General features: G+C 46.2%; 1 protein-coding gene across 1 annotated transcript in view; it reads left to right on the top strand.

Annotated features, from left to right (window-relative positions):
* Positions 1–1,620: 1,620 nt before the first annotated feature.
* The window catches only part of cnot4b (CCR4-NOT transcription complex, subunit 4b), a gene marked incomplete at its 5' end in the record, with an annotated part of 30,176 nt that continues 7,887 nt past the window's right edge, over positions 1,621–23,909 (top strand). Inside the window, 11 exons of the mRNA XM_080538063.1 lie at positions 1,621–1,794; positions 3,382–3,579; positions 10,285–10,371; positions 11,011–11,112; positions 11,456–11,581; positions 14,901–15,025; positions 15,353–15,571; positions 16,932–16,989; positions 17,545–17,812; positions 18,339–18,755; positions 18,837–19,058. Of these exons, the coding sequence (XP_080394189.1) occupies positions 1,621–1,794; positions 3,382–3,579; positions 10,285–10,371; positions 11,011–11,112; positions 11,456–11,581; positions 14,901–15,025; positions 15,353–15,571; positions 16,932–16,989; positions 17,545–17,812; positions 18,339–18,755; positions 18,837–19,058 (1,996 nt within the window). The remainder of the gene's footprint in view (positions 1,795–3,381; positions 3,580–10,284; positions 10,372–11,010; positions 11,113–11,455; positions 11,582–14,900; positions 15,026–15,352; positions 15,572–16,931; positions 16,990–17,544; positions 17,813–18,338; positions 18,756–18,836; positions 19,059–23,909) is intronic.

Raw genomic sequence — 23,909 nt, 5'->3', positions numbered from 1 at the left:
TTCCAGAATATAAATATCTTGGGATTTGACTGGATGAGAAATTCACATTTAAGTTCCATATTTCAAATCTTGTGTATAAACTATGTCTTAAAATTGGGTTCCTGTATAGAAACATAGCCAGCTTTCCAATATTTAGTAGGAAGAGGATCATTTAAGCTATTTCCTTATCAGTATTAGACTACGGTGATGTAATTTATAGACATGCCACTGCCTCTACTCTGAAATCCTGAGATTCTGTCTATCATTCTGCTCTTAGATTTATTACAGGTGACAGCTACCATACTCATAATTGCTCCCTGTATGATAAGGATAGTTCGCCTTCTCTTGCAGAGAGAATTTTAAAAACTTGTTGGTAAGCAACCTCCCTACATCACAAGAATGTTAGATTTGAACTTTGGTCCTTATCCTACACGTGCAAATGACTTACTTAGGCGTACTGTCCCCCGAGTACATTCTACTCCTGGAAAGACTGCCTTTTGCTTTAGTGCTCCTAGCTCTTGGAATGATCTGCAACGCACTTTAAAGACTGATGTACTTCCAAACTTTGCACAGTTCAAGGCTTTGATCTAGAATCACTGCACTTCAGTTTGTAATAGTTTTAGCTGATCTTTTTTTTAATCTTTTATTCTTAGTTTTATCCTCTTATCCTTGTTTTTATTCTTGATTTGATCCTGTGCATGTGATTATGTTTTACTTTGTTTTATCTCGGCCTACTATGTTTCCTTATCTTGTCACTCGTCGTCTCTGTAAATGAGGGGAAAGACCTTCAAGTTGAAATAAAGGCTGATTGATTGCATCAGTGTTCTCTAACAGTTCAATGAAGTTGCGGTGATTGAGTCCTCTAGCTCTGACAAAGTTGACCAGTCTTACCACTCTAAGAACATGCTCCAGTCCAAGTACAGATATACAGAGCCTTTTGGTGGATAACACAATGCAGAAAGTTACCTCAGTGTTTGGTGACACACACCTCTCACTTTGTCCTGAATTCTCTTCAAAAGGCCCATGCTTTTGCCTGTAAGATTTGGAGAACCATCAGTAGTGCCATTTACCAATTTATCCCATGACAAATGCTGTCATTTGAGGCAAGCAGAAACACTGTTGAATAAGTCTTGTCCCGTAGTCGTCCCATTTAATGATTCCATGGAAAGGAATTCCGTCATCCGGCGCAAGTGAAAAATACTTGAAATCCGTCACTTTCCTCTCCCAACTGGGAACTAAGATCTTGATCGATTAATTCCCAAAAAAGTTTTCCGTGCTCCATTCTCTTTTGAAAACACGATATTCACTGTCAACTTTTTTGTTTTTTTGCAAAGGCTCATACTTCTAATTAGGGTATAATAGAATCAGATGTATTGTTTTGGTTAAAAGATCGCTGGCCGAAGTAAAACTTGCTGCGGTCCGTATCTGGACCCGCGGTCCGGACTTTACCCATGCCTGCTCTAGATGTTTGTCTTGTTGCTACATAACAGAACTCGATGTCACTGTACATAATCAACATTCCTTTAACTCTTTCCCTTACACCTCTTGCTCTCTCTCTCTCTCTCTCCCTCCAGCTCCCCCCCGGTGCACAGTGAGCTGCTGCCTCGCCCCCCCCCCCCCCATCCGCCTCGTTGCCGTAGGATGTCCAGGAGCCCCGAGGCGAAGGACGATTCGATGGATTGCCCTCTGTGCATGGAGCCGCTGGAGATCGACGACGTCAACTTCTTCCCCTGCACCTGCGGCTACCAGATCTGCCGCTTCTGCTGGCACCGCATCCGCACGGACGAGAACGGCCTCTGCCCCGCCTGCAGAAAGGTACCTAGCCTCCCCCCACCACCCTGCCTGACCCCCCAACCCTGCCTGACCCCCCAACCCTGCCTGACCCCCCAACCCTGCCTGACCCCCAACCCCTGCTTGACCCTGACTCTGACCCTACCCTCTTTTGGCCCCTGGAGAGCAGTCCTGGGCCATTGGTAACACCCTGGTGGTCCTGGCTACTTGGTTCTACAGAGCCACAGTAAGACAGGCTGCGTGTCCCAGCTGAACAGGTTGTGATGGCACACGGCTGGGATCAGACACCTGGGGAACCACTGTGGATCTCGGGAACCAAGGTTGAGTCACTGCTGGTAACCCATTCAGCCAATGGTTCCTCTATGGGAGTCATCCGTTGACTGTCAATGGTTCCTCTATGGGAGTCATCCGTGGATGCCCAAACAGGGGATAATGTCCATAGTTTTTTTATTTTTTATTTTTTTACAGACACACACGTTCGGTGCAGTTGAACTTTTGACACTACTGCTCGCCCGTTTGTCGTCCAATCAGAAACGAGGAAGCATTGTTGAGTAGCAAGAGCTCAGAGTGTTCTGCCATGCCTGAAATTCAACAGCTCAAATCAGGTCGTGACTACAAACTTACAGTTTTAAGTTTTCTTCTTTTTTTCTTTTTTTTTTGTTTCTGAAAGGACTAGTGTGGCCTTGGTTGTCTGAGTTGGGGCGAGAGCTTGAGGAACTGTTTTTTGTTCTCCCACAGAGACATTTTCTGTCTCCCTTTTTGTCTCTTTCTTTTTTGTTGTTGGAAAGGAGTCGGGTACTCCTGAGTTGGCATGACTCCGCAAAAGACGAAGGGCTTTCACAGCTGCGCTTCGCACAAACAACAACATACTTCTGTCACTTCAATAAAACAGGATGGAAAGGCAAAGCCTCAAAGTGTGAGAAATTATGAGATATTTGGATGTTTGTCAAAGTATGGTCATTTTATGATGCCTATCGTATGTATATCCTTAGATGACCTCCATACTGTAGAGCTAAGCACCGTGTCAGAGTGAAGGTAGCATCTTTTGTGTCCTATGATGGAGCTCAGCGCGGGGGGGGGGTCTAGATTCGATTAAAGCCGCGTTTTTAAATTCGCCGGAGCGCACACTGGGTTCGACGTCATAATGGAACCAAGTAATTTGATTGGACAAGACGCAGTCAAGTGGACGCTCCGGCTCTCTCAGAGCTAATTTACGAACGCGGCCTAAGTTAGTTTTCTGTCATTGCACAGAGTACCACAAAATGTAGTTTTTTTTTCTATAGGCACACGGTCAGCCACAGTCAGCAATTAGGCGTTAAGTGCCTTGCTCGAGGGCACAACGGCACCTTAGATACGATGCCAGCCCAGCAACCCTCCAGTCAGAAGCACCTCACATCCAGCTCCCTCCTGAGGTGGGGATCGAACTAAGTACGGTAATTTTTTCTAAGTGAGTCCCACTCATATATATATTTTTATTGCGATAGAGACAGTAGAGATTAGACAGGAAGGATGGGTGAGAGAGAGAAGGGATGACAAGCAGGATATGTCCGCGGCCAGAATCGTACTGCCTCTCTAACCCGCTGTTTTCTCTCCCACCCCCCCCCCCACCAGCCCTACCCAGAGGACCCGGCGGTCTACAAGCCCCTGTCACAGGAGGAGCTCCAGAGGATAAAGAACGAGAAGAAGCAGAAGCAGAGCGAGCGCAAGCAGAAGATCACCGAGAACCGCAAGCACCTGGCCAGCGTGCGTGTGGTCCAGAGGAACCTGGTGTTCGTTGTGGGGCTGTCGCAAAGGCTGGCCGACCCTGAGGTGAAAGAAAGAAAGAAAGAAAGACGTGTGTGTGTGTGTGTGTGTGTGTGTGTGTGTGTGTGTGTGTGGTGTGTGTGTGAGAGGACTGTGTGTGTGTGTGTCAGAGGACTGTGTGTGTGTGTGTGAGAGAGGACTGGGGGTGTGTGTGTGTGTGTGTGTGTATATGTTTGGTCTCCAAGCAGATCTGCTATGGTGTGTGTAATCTCTCCTCTAAGTAGGGCAGGTGATTGTGAGGGTTTGAGATTCTGACACATGAGTTTTACACACACACACACACACACACACACACACACACAGACACAGTTTAATCGTACGCCTGTGTATACAGTCATTGGCACACGTACAGTACAACACATACATTTCCTCATTCCCAGCTATCTGTGGCATTTCTTTATCAGTCCCACTCTCTTCTGCACCAGCCCACTTGACCCAGACGGACCTTTACAGAACTAGTTAATGATTGTTAACAAGTGGAATAATGTCATCCTCTCACACGCCCCCCCCCCCCCCCAGCCCCCCCCCCCAACATCTCCTTTCGTTACACTTATGCTTTTCTCCTCTTCTTAATATCGAGAGTATTAAGATGAAAGCCCCAGGGTACTATGTTGAAAAGCTGCAGCCCAGCCAAGAGGCTTCATTCTGGGGCTTAATCACTCCAAGGGAGCCCCTTTTTAGGGCATCGGGCCTCAGAAGAACCAGAGGCGGCGCCACCACACAGGAGAGAGAGAGAGAGAGAGAGAGAGAGAGAGAGAGAGAGAGAGAGAGAGAGAGAGAGAGAGAGAGAGAGAGAGAGAGAGAGAGAGAGAGAGAGAGAGAGAGAGAGAGAGAGAGAGAGAGAGAGAGAGAGAGAGAGAGAGAGAGAGAGAGAGAGAGAGAGAGAGAGAGAGAGAGAGAGAGAGAGAGAGAGAGAGAGAGAGAGAGAGAGAGAGAGAGAGAGAGAGAGAGAGAGAAACTAGGATTCCTCCTAAATGAAGAGGGAATTTACAGGGTTCCGACGGGTCCTTGGAATCCTTGAAAGTTTGTGAATTTGAGAAAAAGAAATCAAGGTTTTTAAACGTTTTTGAAAATAGACATAGGTCGTTGAAAGGGCTTGAATTCCCCTCTCTCTCTAAAAAAATATCTTAATTCAAAAATGTTTTACAGAACTCGTCAACTAGTTCTGTCTCAAACTATGCCGTGTTGGGTCCTTGAATTTGAGGGAATTGAGTCTTGAAAGTCCTTGAAAGGTGGTTGAATTTGATGTTTCAGAAGGTGTGGGAACCCTAAGTTTATGATCAGCCATGACTGCTTCAGATTCCCCCCCGCGCCCCCCGTCCCATCTCCTCCTCTCTGTCATTGAAATTAATTAAATTAGAGGCTCTTACGAGAGGGAGACATCCCACGGGAAGTGGAGGGAGGCCGCTGTGGACAGTGACGTGTGATATGATAGGCAGCATCAGATCAGAATCTCTTCTATTTCATCTATACAAAACCTACCTGTTCTCCCATGCATACAACCTCCCCTACCCCTAACCATCTCCCCTAACCCTGCCACCCCCCTCCCCCCCTGGACATTGCTGCATTAATTGTTCCCCGTTCGTTAACTCGTTATCTGTTGCTTCTAGTTTCTGTGTTTTCAGTTTTTTCCATATTGTCAGCGTTAGGGATGTCCCGATCCGATATTGATATCGCATATCGCCGCGATATTGGTCCTGAATGCTGGATCGCAGATCGCACCAGAAAAAAAATAGGCAGCGATCTGGGGCTAGCGATCTGGCGTGTCACTCACGTGATGACAACAGTAGTAGTCAGTGGTCACGGGCATGAGAGTTGGCTAGTAGCTACCTGTGTGTAATAAGTCTGACAATGTCATGATGCTAGCTGGTGAAATCATAAACCATTTGCTTACGTACTTTTTCGGTTGTTTACATAGTCTGAAACTACAGATGGTATGCTTTCAAATGATGCGTCATACATTAAAATCGGAAAAAGATTCAAGACGACACGAGTATTTGAATGTTTGTTTGTATCAATGTTTTGCTCAAGAATGGTGACTGCTAAAAACGCTGCTAACAGCTAGTGGCTAGGCTAACGTTTCGTTCTAAAATGAAAGTATGTTTACAAGCCAGGTATCACTTACCGGTAGCCTCTGGCAACAGTGAATCCAACCCACAGATTATAAGTATTTAGTGATCGTTAAACTGTTGTATATTATATCGAGTGGTACTTTAAAACGTCTGCCTGTTATGAAAAAAACGAAAAGCAGATATTGTTGACACCCCTTTGATTCTGTGACTGGTTTCTGGTCTCACCAGCAGCGTCACTAGGCTACACTTTTAAAAAGGGTGCTATAATTGATTTGCCATTTGTCAGAGAAGATAAATAGAATAAAAACCTGAAGGCACTAAAACTAGAAATCAGACAGTAACTCTTTTTTTTTCTACAATGCTGAATGCTGCAGTTTAAATTGTTTTAACTTTAAACCAGTTGGTCACTGAGTACTGCAGAGTATTGTTTTTGTTGCTTGAATAAAGGCTGGCAGTCTTTAATAGCCAACTGTTGTTGTGGACTATACTGGGGAAGTATTTGTTATTATTCAGGAGTAAAACAATAAATACAAATATCGGATTGATATCGGTATCGCAGATACCTGAAGCCCACTTATCGGTATCGGTAGTGAAAAAATGGGATGGGGACATCCCTAGTCAGACTCTTTGAGCCCCGGAAAAGCGCTATATATAAATACAATGAATTATTATTATTATGTTACTATACAAGTACACAAGTAAAAATTATTTGGCTTTGGTTCCTCAACATTGACATTGCAGCGTTCAGATACTGGGGGAAAAAACACAACAGTAATAATAAGCAACGTAGGTAACAAAAGCAAGTGTAAGTAAGCAAAAAACGACAAGGAAGTGGTCATTTCACAGTGGCCTCAATAGTGCAAAAAATGCTGTGCAGAGCAAACGCAATACAACACATATAAATATAAATACGTTTCTGGAGCAACTCGGCTTTGTTACACCGGGCTCCGATTCCTTCAGTGTGTCATGTCTTATGGAAGGAAGTTGGTACGCTACGTCTTTTGAAACTTTTTTCTGGCCTAATTTTGGGAAAGCTGCTGTGAAATATCATTTGAATATCCTCAACTATGTGACTATGTGCTTTTGGACACCCCAGTGATTCATGTCTGAAAGACCTTCAAAAAAAAAAAAACGTGGATGTGCTGTGTGGCCTAGCCTGTTGACAGTGTTGCCAGATGGGATTGTTTTCCAGCTGAACCACAGTCTAAAAGCCACCTAGTGTAGCTCAATTGGGCCGGAATATGCCAGAGGAGGGGGTGATCAGCCAGCCAGCAGGTCTGGTTGCCAATCCCTCCACGCAAGCCTACGAAAACACAGCCTCGTGTTCCTGTCCCCTGTCACCCTCTGCCTGATGGCGTCCGTAACAACGTCACGCTCTGCTCCATGAATAGCTCAGGACAAATTATGATTATTATTCATCTCTCTGTTGCGAAACAGTCTTGGGATAAGAATAAGTGTCAGCCACTTCAAAAGTGGTGAAAAAGAGATTACAGAAAGTCGAGAGCTGGGGGAAACATTCTAACACCAGGCACGTGAGTTTGTCTGTCTCACCCTCTCACCCTGTCTCACCCTCTCACGGCTTAACCTGGTTGCACACTCACTGCCAGGAACATTCCCTCCCTCTGTCTGGACTGGTTGGTCGGTCGGTCGGTTGTGTGCCAGCCGCCTGCTAACCCAATAAGAACTCTTGTTTGATTATCACACTGCTGTTTTTGTTATGAACAGAAGGTGAGACCTCTCTCTCTCTCTCTCTCTCTCTCTCTCTCTCTCTCTCTCTCTCTCTCTCTCTCGCTCTCTCTCCAGGGCTCGACATTAAGTCTTGTCCGCTTGTCCGGGACAAGTACATTTTATGTTCGGACAAGTGGACATCCTCCTGCACTTGTCCGACGGACAAGTCAAAACAAAGAGAATTTAAAAATAAATAAATAAATAATAATAATAATAATATTAATATCCGCAATATTCCTCCTTCAGTTGTCCGATCGGAAAAGTAATACATGTTTTAACGAGCTATGCTGCACCTCATTCTCACTACCTATGAGGCGGCGTAGCCTGTATCAGAAATTCTAATGCTATTGCATGCGCATGACCGCTATTAACTCTACTGCCCGCAAAAGTGCCAACCTTCTTGACTGCGAAGTTGGCTTGTGGAAATTTTAAGTCCGTAGTGAAAGAAACTGACACGTTACTCAAGCCAGCAAGCAAGATGCTCCTTCAAGCGCCAAAAACTGTCCAGGTGCCAGGAAAAGCGGGAAATGCAAAATGTCATCGGCCAATGTATGCTGCCTTGTCAATGTAGCTGCCTTGTCAATGTAGCTGCCTTGTCAATGTAGCTGCCTTGTCAATGTAGCTGCCTTGTCAATGTATGCTGCCATGTCAATGTATGCTGCCTTGTCAATGTATGCTGCCTTGTCAATGTAGCTGCCTTGTCAATGTAGCTGCCTTGTCAATGTAGCTGCTTTGTCAATGTAGCTGCCTTGTCAATGGTGACTGCTCCTGGTGTTTCTGGACACCTCTCGGAAATGAGAAAGACGTCAAATTCGTCTTTAAAGTTTTTATTTCTTTTTTTTCAGATTTTCTTTTTTTTAGCTAACATTCAACTCGAAGATGTGAAGTACCCACTCGTTATTTTTCCGAACAGTTTTACGTTCATTAAATAAGTGTAATCTATAACACAATGACTTCGTTTCTTGTTGTTTGATGGGGATTCATTATCTTTGATGGGGATTTTATGTGCTTAGTGATTTCCGGTGTAGCAACTTTCAAATACTCATGTCGTCTTCAATTTGTTTCCGATTTCAATGTATGATGCATCATTTGAAAGCTTACAATCTGTAGTTTAAGCACATGTAAAAAACTGGAAAATGATTTCGCCTACAGGTAGCCCTTTTCATTGGGCTGTGTCACAATGTATGCTGCCATGTCAATGTATTCTGCCTTGTCAATGTAGCTGCCTTGTCAATGTAGCTGCCTTGTCAATGTATGCTGCCTTGTCAATGTATGCTGCCTTGTCAATGTAGCTGCCTTGTCAATGTAGCTGCCTTGTCAATGTATGCTGCCTTGTCAATGTATGCTGCCTTGTCAATGTAGCTGCCTTGTCAATGTAGCTGCCTTGTCAATGTAGCTGCCTTGTCAATGTAGCTGCCTTGTCAATGTAGCTGCCTTGTCAATGTAGCTGCCTTGTCAATGTAGCTGCCTTGTCAATGTAGCTGCCTTGTCAATGTATGCTGCCTTGTCAATGTATGCTGCCTTGTCAATGTAGCTGCCTTGTCAATGTAGCTGCCATGTCAAACAATTAATGTCTGCTGAGTAGGGGAGCGCGGGGTATGTTGTCACACGCTGTCTTAACATTTACTGGGCACAATACATCACAATGTCATACCAAAATGACATAAAAATAAATGTCATACCAAATGAAAGAAGGAAGTCTTGGGCACATATTTTGTATTGATTATATCTTCATATCTTATTTCAGTACAGAGCTCTAGACCGTTAAATAGACAGTGTGCATTTGTGACAATTTGCCCCATCAGCGGGTAAATTGTTACACTGTCGGGCAAGTTGTCACATTGGATTATCAACAAATAACAACACAACTAATTAATTGTGAATATTGATTATAATTTCCAATTAAATTACTCTTAAACAATCATGCCTAGAGAATCTGGCAAATCATACCTTTGAATCAAAACGTCTCTCTGTTTGTCTCCTGTTTCTCAGAGAGAGAGAGAGAGAGAGAGAGAGAGAGAGAGAGAGAAAAAACCTGAGAGAGGACTGAGAGCATCGTCAGACAAAAAGGCCACAAAGAACAGGCCTAGCTCCGGTCACAGTGGGGAGAGTGACCAGAATGCCAACGACCAAAAACCAGCGTCGCTGCTCTGAGCAGACACGGGAACAAACAAACGCCAAACCAACAAACAAACGTTTCTCGCTTTCAGTTTCACACACACTCATGGCTCAGTGCGCCTCTAATAAGAACCAATAACATAGTCATAAAAGGCTTCGAAATGTGCGCCGTCAGAACAGGCTTCCATGGGGCTCGCATTCGATGGCCAACGATGCTTTCACGTGTGTCTCAGATCAGCAGCTGATGGTTGCGCACTCTCACAAGTCCTTGTTTTGATTCCGATTCCTCCCTGTCCTGTTTTAGACAGGGTTTGGATATCTGAATGTAGGCCCCTACTCATCTCCCGAGGAGCTCCGATCAAGATTATTTATAATAATAATAAATAATAATAATAATGCTTTTTATTTGTATTGCACTTTTCTTTCAAAAGAATCTCACAGTGCTACAGAGGAAAACAGCCTAAAAACATAATAAGTTAAAAACAAAAACAGCCTAAAAACATACATTTAATAGTTAAAAGTTAAAAACATAGTAAAAAACCCAGAAAATAAATCACAAGAATGAACAGAGGTTCAACAGTCAAAGGCCTTTTTGAATAAAAAGGTTTTTAGGCCATGTTTTAGGCCAGGCCTGGTTTTTAGGCCATATCCTTGCAAGATTATTCTTCCCCTGACGGACTTTATTCTCTTTGTTGTCCTGTGCTGTGATGTGTTCACGATGAGTTTATAGCCAAACAGCAAATAACCGTGCGCTCACTGTGCTTCCCCCTCTCTCCTCTACTCTTAACCTCAGGTTCTAAAGAGGCCAGAATACTTTGGGAAGTTCGGAAAGATTCATAAAGTGGTGATCAACAACAGCACGTCATATGCGGGCTCACAGGTGAGTAGGGGCGGGCAGGTGGGCTGTCGGGAACTTCCTCTTCTGAAGATGATTGACAAGAGGGGTTGAGACAGACGACAGTTAGGCTACAAATCCAGTTGGTTAAAATACTGTGATCATCTGACGCTACCGGATCGATGTACAGATAAAAAGACTACTTGAGAAAGAGGTGATTGTACTTTATGAGAAGGTTTGAATAAGTGCAAAAGTAAGAAACTGTAATGTTGATACTGGGAGAAATACAGAAAGACTGTGTAAGGTAGGGAGATGAAATGGATAGGGAAAGGTAGCCGCTGATGAGAAGATGGATAGCGGTTACTAGGCGTTAAGGCAGAGGTTGTACATTGTTTCCCTTTTAAAATTTATTTTTATTTTATCTTTACCTTTTTCTTTTTACTGTTTTCCCCTACTTTTATATTCAATGAATCATTCTATGCTTGTATATGTTCTTATATTGCATATTGTATATGTTTTTATATTCACTTTATTCCTGTTGTAAAGCACTTTGAGCTGCATTTCTTGTATGAAAGGTGCTATATGAATAAAGCTTTACTTACTTACTTACTAACAGTGCTGTCCTAGTGCTATTGTGACTGATATCCGTATTCTAACTCTTTGTCATCCTTCGGTCGCCCCCAGGGTCCTAGTGCCAGTGCCTACGTCACTTACATTCGGTCGGAGGATGCCCTCAGAGCAATACAGAGTGTCAACAACGTTGTGGTCGATGGCAGGACACTTAAAGTAAGGTTGACAAGATGGCTACTGTCGGTAGAGGGGATACTTGTAGTCCATACAGATACTGTCTTCTGTGTTGCAGTAAACGCTGATATTTTATTCTCATAAATTAGCCTATGCCCTCTCTCTCTCTCTAACTCTCTCTAACTCTCTCTCTCTCTAACTCTCTCTCTCTCTCTCTCTCTCTCTCTCTCTCTCTCTCTCTCTCTAACTCTCTCTCTCTCTCCACTCTGTGAGCAGACCCGGATATTATTATACACAGGGTTGAGATGTTGGGGTGGGACCTGATGGAATTGCCCTAATCTGCCAACAACCAACCAACCAACAGTTTTTTGTTTGTACCACGCAGGCTTCCTTAGGAACAACAAAGTACTGCAGCTACTTTCTAAAGAGCATGCAGTGTCCCAAACCGGACTGCATGTATCTACACGAGCTGGGCGACGAGGCGGCTAGCTTCACTAAAGAGGAGATGCAGGTACGGTGGCTCACGAGGGACCTCTCATGGGAATCGTAGTAGTGTCGATTCAGTCCTTCGTCCTGGCACCTCCTCTGGTTCTCGTTCAAAAATGCATCGTCATGCATCTTTTTTCCAGGATGTAAATATAGGCCTTCTATCAGTGTTTCCTCCAGGAATTTTTACATTAGTGGCGGATAGCCCTGTCGGATAGCCCCGCGTAGCGCACGCGCGCTCAAAACAACGACCTAATTTCAACCAAAACTAGAGGGAGGATGGCAAAAAATAAATAAAAAAAATACAGAATATAAACTTGTGACTGACAGTCACATACACACACACAAAGATCATCAGCTATAATATAATACGAAGTAGGCCTACATAAGAGCACAAAAGTGGCTAACGTTACTCATACTGTTTACTGTAGTGCCGAGAGACGGGAGTCGTAGGCGGCGTATCAAATGACAAAGCTAAACGTTTAATGAAGGACATGAACGATTGTCAACAACACACTCAAGCAGTAAATAGAACAGACTAAACAACTCGGGTACTACGCACTCAACTGCGGACGGAACAATACTCCCAACCCATAGTTCCGTGCGTGAATTATGTCAACCCACCACATTACACAAGTAAAATCACATTCAGATGGAGCATTCGGTAAACAGCTGAGTATCAGCTGAGTTAAAGAAAACAAACTCTTACCTTTGATGACACCCACATGGGCCCTGTTTTCCCGTACTTCTCCCGTGTGTCTCTTATTGTCCAAATGTTCCCTGAATTTTAGCTGCATGTTTTTCCAGCATGTAATTCCGTTGTCAATAAAAAAAATTGACTCCCCTTCTTTTCCCCTTGACAATACTGTGTCGTTGCTAAAGTGACGGCACATAAGAATCGTTTTTTGACTTTTTGCTAATGTCTGCTGATACACCAACACAGCTAGCCGACGCTGATGGCTCTCCCGCTGTAGTTGTAGCTGGTGGTGGTGGTACCCCGCCATAAACGTTGTTAGCTGATCCACCACCTAGCTCCTTTGCTCCTGCCAGCCATGCAGTTTCAGATCGCTCATAGCCACTGCTAGCTTCAGCAATGTTTGAAGTGTCTGGGACATATTTTTTCTTGAAAAATCCATCCATCTGTCGCTGTTTTCGTTTAATTTTTCGAAGTTATTTAACGTGATATCTTATTTGTGCACCTAGCTAGCTAGATCAGCTTTTTGTATCTTTTAGATGCTAGGCTGATCCGGAGGCTGGATGCTGAACGTAGCACTTGAACCTGGCGCCGCTCTCTGGACTGCAGCTGCTCCCGCGTTAGAATTAGCATCCATCTTTTCTTCCTCCCTTCTCACCGTCACGAGCTCAAATGACACTTGTCGGCCGATCTAACTCTTAACACTCACTTACAGGACTTCTGACACCATGTCGTGTTATTCTATTAAACAAATCGTGAGTCCTTCTGTATTTCAATGTAAGTGTCTTTATTTTAACTCACTCTGTAAGCTCTACAATACCGGTCTCTTGTTGTCTCGTCGTAACCTGCCCACCTGACCTGATGTCACTACGGTGGCCTGTACACAATAACAATAATACCACAGTTCACATTTAGACCAATCAGGAGTAGGGGTGGGACGATTAGAAAATGTCATGTCACGATTATCGTGGGCAAAATGATTGCGATCCACGATATTATCGGGAGAAACATTTTTTTATTTTATTTTTTAATGCCAATAAAACACACTGTAATCACTTTAACTTAGATTTTGTTGTATTTTTAGGACATTGTAAGTCAGTAATTCAAATTCAGATTCTAGTGGCACATATCTCTGGCCATAATCCGGGTCCTTAAGAAAGAGCAATTCCTTTTCGGCCAATCAGCACCTTTCATTAACGTACCCAAGGAAGTTTAAAGAATGCACTCCCAGTGTTGCCAACTTCCAGAGCCCCTTGGCGACTTAATTAGTCAAAAGCGACCAGCGACAAATCTAACTTCCTTTTCTGGTCATTTGGGGAATTACTGTAAAGCATCTAACATATCCTGTATTCCACGGTTCACGTTACAACCGAGCTCAGGAGAGACGAGTAGGGATACAGTCTATGGCGAGCGAGGGTTGCCGTCTCCTCTCTCCCTCAACACTCACTCCCGCGGCCAGTCTGATTGCAGCCGCGGGGAGCGTATCGTTGTTCCCCGGGTCCTCGCAGGGGGTTCGGGCAAAGTTCGGGAAATAACGGACAGTTGTCATGTGTTTATACAGCATGGATGTTACGTGCCTAATGCCTTTGATGCGCACACTTGCTACTTGCCGCTATAATAATTGTATTTAGCCTATAGCACAAGTCATGCATTGCATGTAACCTCAAGTGCTGAACAGTATTAAGTAAACCACAATATATTTGCTAAAGCTTAGGAGCGACCGTGCCTTTTGCAGCCATAGACTGTCACTGCCTGGTAATAACAAGGAAGGCCAATGACAGTATCCCGTCTAAAGTTTTTCACCAGCCATGGTGAGTAGGCTAGCATACGTTACCTAGTGACTGACTGACAAGGCTGAAAAATAGCGCCAGACATTTGTTAAACACAGTTTATTCATAACATACGATTATGACGATTATTCAAATAATTAAAAATTCTCCACGATTAAGTTATCGCGGGTGTTTTTATCGCGATTAACGATAAAAACGATAATCGTCCCATCCCTAATCAGGAGTAGCCCTTATGTCACGTCGTCAACTGAATGTTTAATGTCATTAATCTGATTTTGGATCAGCGGTTAGAGAGAGATGGGTGTGGATTTAGGTGCACTTTTAGTCAACATCCATTATACCGCTGATCTAGGATCAGATATATTTTAATCAGCTAAAATGTTCAGAGTTTATTTTTTTATTTTTTTGGAGAAATCGTGCACTTAGTGGACTGAATCAATTAGTGGCGGAGGAAATTCATTCGTGGCGGCCCGCCACCAATAAATGCATATAGAGGAAACACTGTCTATCTAGGATGGCTATCCTGATGCGTTTACAAAAAGCATACTTTTTTTGGTCAAGTGTTATATCTTTGCACTCAATCAAGTTTCAGGACCCTCCTTTCATGACTTTTCCTAGATATGTGTGTTCTACCACCCAGTATCCTTACATTTTTCAAAATCACATCAGAAAAAACTAATATAAAGCTATTTTGCCGTTTTTCTGTGTAGGAAGCAGGCTAATTTATAAGCGGCCAACTAGTGGCCGTCGTGTGTAAATAGCAGCTAGAGCATTGTAAAGAGCCGTGGCAGCTCTTTTAGTAGGTAAATAAAAAGCATGGCTGTTCTAGTGTTAACGGGAGCCCTTCCGTGCGCTTGCAGGCTGGGGGGCACCAGGAGTACGAGCAGAAGCTGCTACTGGACCTCTACAAGATGAACCCTACCCTCCTAGCGACCTCGGCCACGGGGGGGGACAAGTCCAAGAGCAGACCCGGATCTTTACAAAGGTACGCTTTCTCTCTGAGGAGAAACAGGCGACTCTTTTTGAACGACTCTACCTCAGCGTTTCAGACGTGACGGTCTTCCTACGCCCCTGTGGGTGTTTAATGTGTTTAATGTACTGGACACTTGTTACAGGGGAGTCACAGACACTGATTTCTGTGGCACATCGCCTCTCCCCCCCCCCCCCCTCCCCTCTCTCTCTTCTCCTCTCCCTCCCTCCCCCACCTCCCCTCCCCTCCCCTCTCTTCTTCTCCTTTCCTTCTTGGTTCTGCCTCCCCTCCCCCCCTCCCCTCCCCTCCCCCTCCCCCTCCCCCCCCTCCCTCCTTCCACAGATCCAACAGTACCAACAAAGACGCGTGGCCGTCGTTACAGCCCACAGGGAGGACAGCCAATGGGCTGTCGTCAGAGCACAGGCGGAGCCCCCCATTGGACGGCGGTGGCAGTGGCAGCTCGGACTCGGAACACATGACCCCCGACGGGCCGGACTCCGACCTGGGCCTGGGCTCTATAGCAGCCCTGTCCCCCTTCTCCTCAAACTGTGACCCCGTCAGGTAAGCAGTCCTACTCCTCCCCCCTTCTCTTTACATGATGACTCTCCAGTGGTTTTTCAGAGTGGGTATACTGTGATTTTATTTCTCTCTCAGCCTCATATCGTTCATTTCGGAACGCCATAAAAAATGAATCTGCGCTCCCTGTCTAACGTTATATATCTAACATTACATGTTTTAAGGCTGATCTGTGCATGATAGTACAGCATTTTGACATATTTAATGTCGTATTTCCCCCCCGTTGATGGTATATGACACTATAGTCAGTCCCAATGGTCCAAAAGTCAGTGCTTCGTAACACAGACGGGGTGAATTTTATGAATGAAAGTGTGAAAGTTCTGTCACAAAACGCCATTACGTATCCTCGCACATTTTTAAGTGGGTATACGGAAATCCTTGGCCTTTCCTAGTGGGTATACGGCGTAGTCCTGCGTGTCACGTAGACTACACCACTGTGACTCTCCCACCGTCAGGAGAACATCCGGTCCCACCCATGTTCAAAAAGACACAAAGCTTTTTTTTCTTCTTAAGCTTATGCTTGTAACTTTGGGTCTGACATCATACAGAGTTGTAATAATAATAATAATAATAATATTTTTTTATTGACTCCACTGCTATTGAAGTCAAATATAATCCCAGTGGTGGCCTGGGGTGGTCCAGTGGTCTAGCACCGTGTTCTACAGTGCACACATATGCCCATGTCGGCATGGGTTTGAATCCGGCCCATGCCCTGCTGACATGCTCTCTCTCCCTTCTTCTCCTTACTTTCCTGTCTGTCTTCACTTTATCCGTCTAATAAATGAAAAATATGTGTGGGACTGCCCCACTCAGAAAAAATAACTTTAAAAAAAAATAATAGTAGAAGACCAGGCCCTGGTCCTGACTCCTGACCCGCCTCTGGTCCTGACCCGCCTCACGCCACTCCCAAAGGGCCCTCAGACAGACCCAAAGTCAAACATCACATTTACATTTGAACCATTTACAGTAGATGCAGACGCTTATCCAAATTGACTTAATAAAGACAATTCAAGATTACAGGCACAGTCTCCATGGAGTAACTTAACTCAAGGGCACACTAGTGACGGTGTTCCCATGTGGGATTTGAACTCATGGCCTTCTGACTCAGCAGTCCAACTCAGTATCCCCTAGGGCCTAGGCCACCTCTACCCCACCCACTTCCCCAAACATCCCAACTCTCCTGACCGCCCCCCCCCCCTCCCACTCCCCTTTACCCTTAGCTCCTGCTCTCCCATGATGCATTCTGCTTCTCTGCTGTGTCGGCGTGTTTCGTTAAGGTCGTCATACTCTGCTGATTCTGCGGTCGTATATATCTCATATCTCTCCTTGTTTTGTTTTTTTGCAGCCCCAGTGATAAACTGCCAGACATCATCAGTATAGGCAACGGAGAAACCTCACAGCTGGTAAGCGGGAGGAGGAGGAGGAGGGGGGGGGAGGAGGAGGAGGAGGAGGAGGAGGAGGAGGTGGGGGAGGAGGAGGGGGATTTGGGATTTCAACGAACGGTTCATGTAAAACTCACGTGACGTTGACGGACCGACATTGGTCCGGCAGTCGGTCGCTGGACGACAGTGGGGAAATATTCTGCGTTGTTTAAATGACACCTAACCTAGGTTCATACTGTACAAAGGTTCGTTCTCAACATTAGCAGTCTTGACTGACGATCTCACCTCTCTCTCTCTCTCTCTCTCTCTCCTCTCCCTCTTTCTTTCTTCCGTCCTTCCTCTCGCCCGCCCTTCCTTCCTTCCTCCCTCCCCCCTCTCTCTCTCTCTCTCTCTCTCTCCTCTCCCTCTTTCTTTCTTCCTTCCTCCCTCCCTTCCTTCCTCCATTCCTTCCTTCCTTCCTCCCTCCCCCCCCCCTCTCTCTCTCTCTCTCCCCTCTTTCTTTCTCTCTCTTTCTTTCTTCCTTCCCTCCCTTCCTTCCATCTTCCCCCCTCCGTTCCTTCCTCCCCCCCCCCCAAGCTCCCGGGCAGTGACTCCCCGTCCCCTCCCCCGGGCCTGTCCAAGCCCAGCCTGGTGGTGCCCGTCAGCGTGGTGGCGGGCCTCACGGCGCGGTCTCCCTTCGAGGGGGCGGCCGCAGAGTCCCAGTCTCTGTTCTCTGACAACAGCAACTTCCGGCACCCCAACCCCATGCCCAGCGGCCTGGCCGGCTTCCCCAACGCCCCGCACAGCCACAGCCACCCGGACTGCTGGCCCACGGCCCCAGAACCACAGAGCCTCTTCACCTCAGGTAGGGTCCAATTTAAGGGGTAGGTAGTGGTGGTCTAGCGTTGTTCTGTTCCTCTGTTGTTCTGTTGGTTGTTTTTATTTTCTGTTTATTTACACTTTAGGAGTACTTTTACTGTTTACTTTTACTGATAGTGAGCTGGTGAATTGGAAGGTTGTGAGTTCAAATCCCGTCTGGGAACACCACCACTAGTGTGCCCTTGAGAAAGGCACTTATCCCTCAGTTACTCCAGGGGGGGGGAATGTCCCTGTGCTTCGGAATTGGAAGTCGCTTTGGATTAAAAGTGTAGTCTCAAATTTAATTAAAATAAAGGAGGAGGAGGGAGGGAGGAGGGAGGGAGGAGGGACGGGCGCAGAGCTGGGATGGGGAAGGGTATGGGATATGATGAATGTGTGAAATCAGGCGATTCTAATTTTCAACCCTACGTAAACTATACTTTATAATACAGTATAGTTTTCCACGAGCAGTTGTCATGTGAAGCCTTGACATCTCCCCCCCATTTCTCCCCCCCCCCCCCCCCCTCCCTCAGATACCATCCCAGTATCGTCCTCTACAGACTGGCAGGCGGCCTTTGGCTTCGGCTCGTCCACCCAACACAACCAGGACGACGACCTGGGCTTCGACCCCTTCGACATCACGCGCAAGGCCCTGGCCGACCTCATCGAGAAGGAGCTCTCCGTGCAGGACAGCCTCCCCCCCTCCTCACGCTCCCCCGGCGGACCCTTCCGCCACAGCCCCCTCTTCCACTTCCACGGCCACGGCTCCCTCCTCCCCCCCAGCAAAGCCGGCCTCGGTCCCCCGGGTGGGGGGGGCGGGGGGGGCTTCCTGCCCAACAACCACTTCGGCCCCCCCCCCTCGCACAACTGTTTCTCCCAGTCGCAGGAACAGCAGCAGCAGCAGCACCCCCCCCCCACCAACCCACACCGCGCCTTCTACAGCTCCTTCAGCTTCCCTGGGGGGCAGCCTTCGTCCTCCTCCTCCCCCTCCTCCTCCTCCTCCTCCTCTTCCTCCTCCTCCTCCTCCTCAGCGGCCGGGCGGTACCCCTGGATGGGCGTGGCCTCCACGGCCGCTGGCTCCGCCTCCACACGCAATAACAACTTCCTTTTGAACCACAACGCGGCCGTCGCCACGGGGACGGGCCCCGCCTCCCAGAGCAGCTTTATGGACTTGAGTATGCTGCCTCAGCACCCCCACCAACCCCCCCACCACCACCACCACAGTACAGGCCTAGGAGGCATACCCATATCAGGTAAGACCACGCCCCCCCTCCCCCCACCATACAATGGCAGGGATGTACAGTGCAGAGGGAACTCTGGGAGATTGAGTTTTGTTGACGTGAGGTAGATCGCTGTTAGCTTCTATCAACAGTTTCAAGTTTTATTGTTACATCACAAGTGGAAGAGTGTAAAATTGTTAAGCCCAATGCACACGGCGATTTTGTCACAATAAGTGACATAGTACAGGACATATGTGACAAATAAGACAGGATACAATTAGCAGTACCACTAGTAAATAAAATAAACAGTTCAAGTAATCAGGTGTCTGTGAGCTTAAGATTTAGGTAGTCTGTCACATGGGGTGTACATGGGGATGATAGTCATTGTCGACAATAGGCTTGTTTATGAGCCTGATCGCCTGGGGGACGTAGCTGTTTCAGCCTCTACCGACTGGAAGAAATGAGCTGGGAAGTCAATTCCACTGCTGCCATAGTGCCTTACCTTAATAATAATAATAATAATAATAATAATAATAATAATAATAATAATAATAATAATAATCATTTTTATTTGTATAGCGCTTTTCCTGCAAACGTTGCAGCTCAAAGTGCTCCAATCATTATATAATCATCATTTAATTATTTAGTCATTTAAAGGCAATATTAAAAAGATGGGTTTTTAGTCTCGACTTGAACATATTTGCTGAGGTTGCATCCCTGATGTAAACTGGCAGTGCATTCCACAATTTGGGTACATAAAATGAGAATGCAGCCTCACCAAATCTCTTTTGTACATGTGGTACACAGAGAAAACCAGCGTCAGAAGACCTGAGACCTCTATTGGGCTGATATGCTAGCAAAAGGTCTTTCAGATATTCTGGTGCTGTGCCAGTGAGAGCTGGAATAAACAAGCAGAAGGAAGCTGAAGGATCTTGAAATCTATTCTATAATACTTACCTTGTCTACAGCTCCTACAAATAACGTTTCCTTAAAAATACAAACAATCCCATGATGTCATTGAAGTACGTTGCATTGTGGGTTGAATACAGGAATGCGGTCCCAGAGATGGCCACTGGGTGGCAGCATGGGATTAATGTGACGCTTGAAAAACGGCAACAATGGAAACAGACACTTTCTTTCACCTACCCCACCAGCCTCGGAGTCTAAGGCATAATACAATTTATGATAGTGTCTATCCATCACTTTATACGGTAACTACAGGTTTTTATTCATCATCGATCAAAAAAGTATATGATATGATATGATACCCTGGAGCTCTGTTGAGCTGCACTGCACCAGGCTATGAGCCGTCCAGGACACATCTCCCATGCTTCCCATCCTAGCCAGACTACCATAGGCCCCATATTGAGTTATGAGTTGTCGGATAAGTGCTCTCTGCAGGAGGAAATGGATCCTAAAACGTCTTGATCAAGACTGTAGTCTCTCTCTGGCCCCCGAGCTGAATGACGCAGCTCTGTTTTCCATATAACATCAGACACACACACGGGTACACACACACACACACGAACGTACACACACATGCACACTCACGCAGACACACACATGCATACACACACACACACACACACACACGCACATACACACACACTCACAGTCGCACATGCATGCACACACACACACGTGTACACACTCACACACACACTCACACACACACACACTCACACACACACACACACACACACACACACACACACACACACACACACACACACTCTCTCTCTCTTTTTCTTTCTCTCTTTAGAAGTTGTTGCAGTACATTGCCATGGTGGATGGGAGCTACTGCCCTGGTATAGCCACCAGGGGCTGATCTAGGGTCAGGTCCCCGTCTGTCCATAGAACCTCCTTCATGACCCATCTTAACTCTTTCAGTGCCGACGGCGAATAAAGTCACCCAAACTGTCAACATCCTAGAGTGTCAAGGGTGACTTTATTCAGTGAAAAAGCAGAAATGATGATGCCAATCTAAAGCCAATCAGAGTGTTGTTTCTAGGTAGAATACCACATAAAACAGTTGGCACTCTCTAAGTGGTGAGTGTTCCGGAACTCTTTGGCAGTTAGTGAGTTAAAGACAAGAACAGATCCCAGATCAGATCGGCAATCCTACTCTGAGACACTATGGGTGAAGGCACATCATAATTGGACTGCACTTATATAGCGCCTTTATCCAAAACGCTTTACAACGGCCTCTCATTCACACACACACACACACATTCACACACCAATGGCGGCAAGCTAGCATGCAAGGTGCAGGCCCGCTCACTGGGAGCAATTTGGGGTTCAGTGTCTTGCCCAAGGACACTTCGACATGTGAACCGCCGATCTGCCAACCTTGCGATCATTAGACGGCAGCTCTACCTCCTGCGCCACAGCCGCCCCCCCATAAATGTTCTCAACTTTCATTTATTATTATTATTATCTTTTTTTTTTTTTGACAAATAACTTCCAGTTTTAGATTAAAGTGTTCCAGGGACCTGGATCGCCTAAGGACATTTCAAAAATGGCAAAAAATGTAAATACATTTCCATACAGAGTAGGCCTAGGTGATTTTATGCAACAGCAGGACTTCCCCCCCCCCAAAAAAGTCTAAAAAAAAAACTACTCTCTGTAGTGAAACTTCAAAGGCTGGACATTTTTTGTTGGCACAAACAGAAAAAGTGGAAAAAAAAGAGACCGATACAATCTTGTTAGATGCTGAGTAAAGCTTTCTAGTAACTACAATGTTATAGACTTACCTAAAAATCCCTCAAGTTTTTCAAGCCCAGCGGCAGTTGTGCTGATCTTAAAAGAGTACATCTTATAAATCATTCATTTGTCTGCGTGTGCCTGTGTGTGTGTGTGTGTGTGTGTGTGCGTGTGTGTGTGTGTGTGCCCGTGTGTGTGTGCCCGTGTGTGTGCGCCCGTGTGTGTGTGCCCGTGTGCCCGTTTGTGTGTGTGCCCGTGTGTGTGCCTGTGTGCCAGTTTGTGTGTGCCCGTGTGTGTGTGTGTGTGTGTGTGTGTGTGTGTGTGTGTGTGTGTGTGTGCGTGCGTGCGTGTTCTGGAAGTCTACAAGGCACCTTGTGTGAAGTCCCAGTTGTAGTAGGGTTGGAGGCTAAGTGTAAGGCACCTTGTTGTAGGGTTGTGTGTCTAGGGGGAGGGGGTGTGTAAGTCTCTAAGTGCTGTATGTTTTAAGTACATGCCCCTCGGTCATTGATTTAAATAAGTCCTGTATCAACTGAATGAATATAGAATAAAATGATATGTTAGCAACATAAGCTAGCTTCTCAGCCTGGAGCCTCCTGCTATACTGGAAGTGTGTTTCTTTGGCTGTACCGAGACAGGATCTGGCACGAATGTTTCTTTATTGAATAGTCTTTTAGCAGTTTGTGAAACTGAAATACAAGAATATTTACAGTCAACATCAACATCAATGAAATACCACATAAAAATATAAAACACAATTTTGGATAAAAACAGTGATAATAACTAATCTTGAGTATTTATCAACACAGTCTCTGGCGGCTCTCAGGGATTGTTCCTCCTTCCTCCCTCGTCCGTGATAGAAACAGGAAAGAGATGGAGTAGTAGTAGGGGGTTTGTGGCACGTCACGTTCCAGACCGCCACAGTGACTGTGACCCCCCCCCTGTGGTCTCTAGGGAGGAGGAGGGATGACCAGCTTGTCTCCCCCCCCCCCCCCCCCCCAACCCAACCCCCCCTGTATGACCTCACAATCTCTCCCCCGTGGCCTTGGGATCAACCCTTGAAAGAGAGAGCACAAACAAACAAACAAACAATCGTTTTGTCGACTAACCTCTCTGCCCCCCCCTCTCCTGTCTCGCTGTTGCTGTCTCAGCTCTGCCCCCCCTCCCCTCCAGGTTTTTGGGGCGATTAATAATCCTAGCGGGGTGGAGAGGAGGGAGCGCCTGCTCTCTCGCTTCCCTTTTTAGACTTTTTTTTTCCGTTTACCTCAGCAGCCCCGACGCTCACTGTCGGACGATAATTAGATTTTGCGCTGGTCCAGCAAACCCCTCTCTCTCCATCTTTATTCAGCCTCCCTCTCGACCTCTAGAGTGGCCGCAGGGGAGGAGAGGCCGAGCAACCCCCTTTTCTCCCTCCCTCCCTCCCTCCCTCTCTCCCTCCCTCTCTCTCTCTACCCTCCCTCTCCTGGGATGGAGAGATGGGTGGGGGCAGATAAAGGCCTTAATGGAGGCTGCCGGGGTCTGGGGGGGGGGGTCTGGGGCAGTCCAGGCTCTCTATGGTTGGCTGCGTTGGTTAACAGGCAGCCAGACAAAATCAAACACCCCCCCAGCGGGCGGCACTCCTTCTCGGACGGATGTACACACTCTCACACACATGCAGAAACACACACGCACACACATGTGCACGCACCTGTAGACGCACACACATACACACACACACACACATACGTACATGGGCACGCGCATCCAGAATCGCACAAATGTGCACGTTGCGCACATACAAACACACGCGCACATGCAGAAACACACACACACACACACACTTTTTCTCCCATTCCAGTTCCGAAGTGTCATGTAGTTACTTCAGTGTACCAATGACTCTCTGCCTAGGTGTGTGTGTGTGTGTCAGGAAGAGAGAAAAAACAGTGAATTGTTTGCGTGATACATCCCCTGCAGTCTCCTTAAGAATGTAGCTGAAGTGTCCAAACAGAAGACGGTACTTGTTAAAAATGGAGGCAGTTAAACCCAGCGGAGTCCTCTACTGTCTGGCAGGCCGCCTCTCCCTAACAGCAGCATCATAAAGGAAGTCCCGGACAGTCTCACGGCACACAATCCCGCCTGCCAGCAGGAGGGGTAGCGTTAGCGTCAGACGCTACTGTTATGAAGAGCCAGCTAGCTAGCCTAGCT

The sequence above is a fragment of the Nansenia antarctica genome, assembly GCF_963989245.1.
Source record: "Nansenia antarctica genome assembly, chromosome: 8".
Taxonomy (NCBI): domain Eukaryota; kingdom Metazoa; phylum Chordata; class Actinopteri; order Argentiniformes; family Microstomatidae; genus Nansenia; species Nansenia antarctica.
This window is presented reverse-complemented; position numbering and strand designations above follow the sequence as displayed.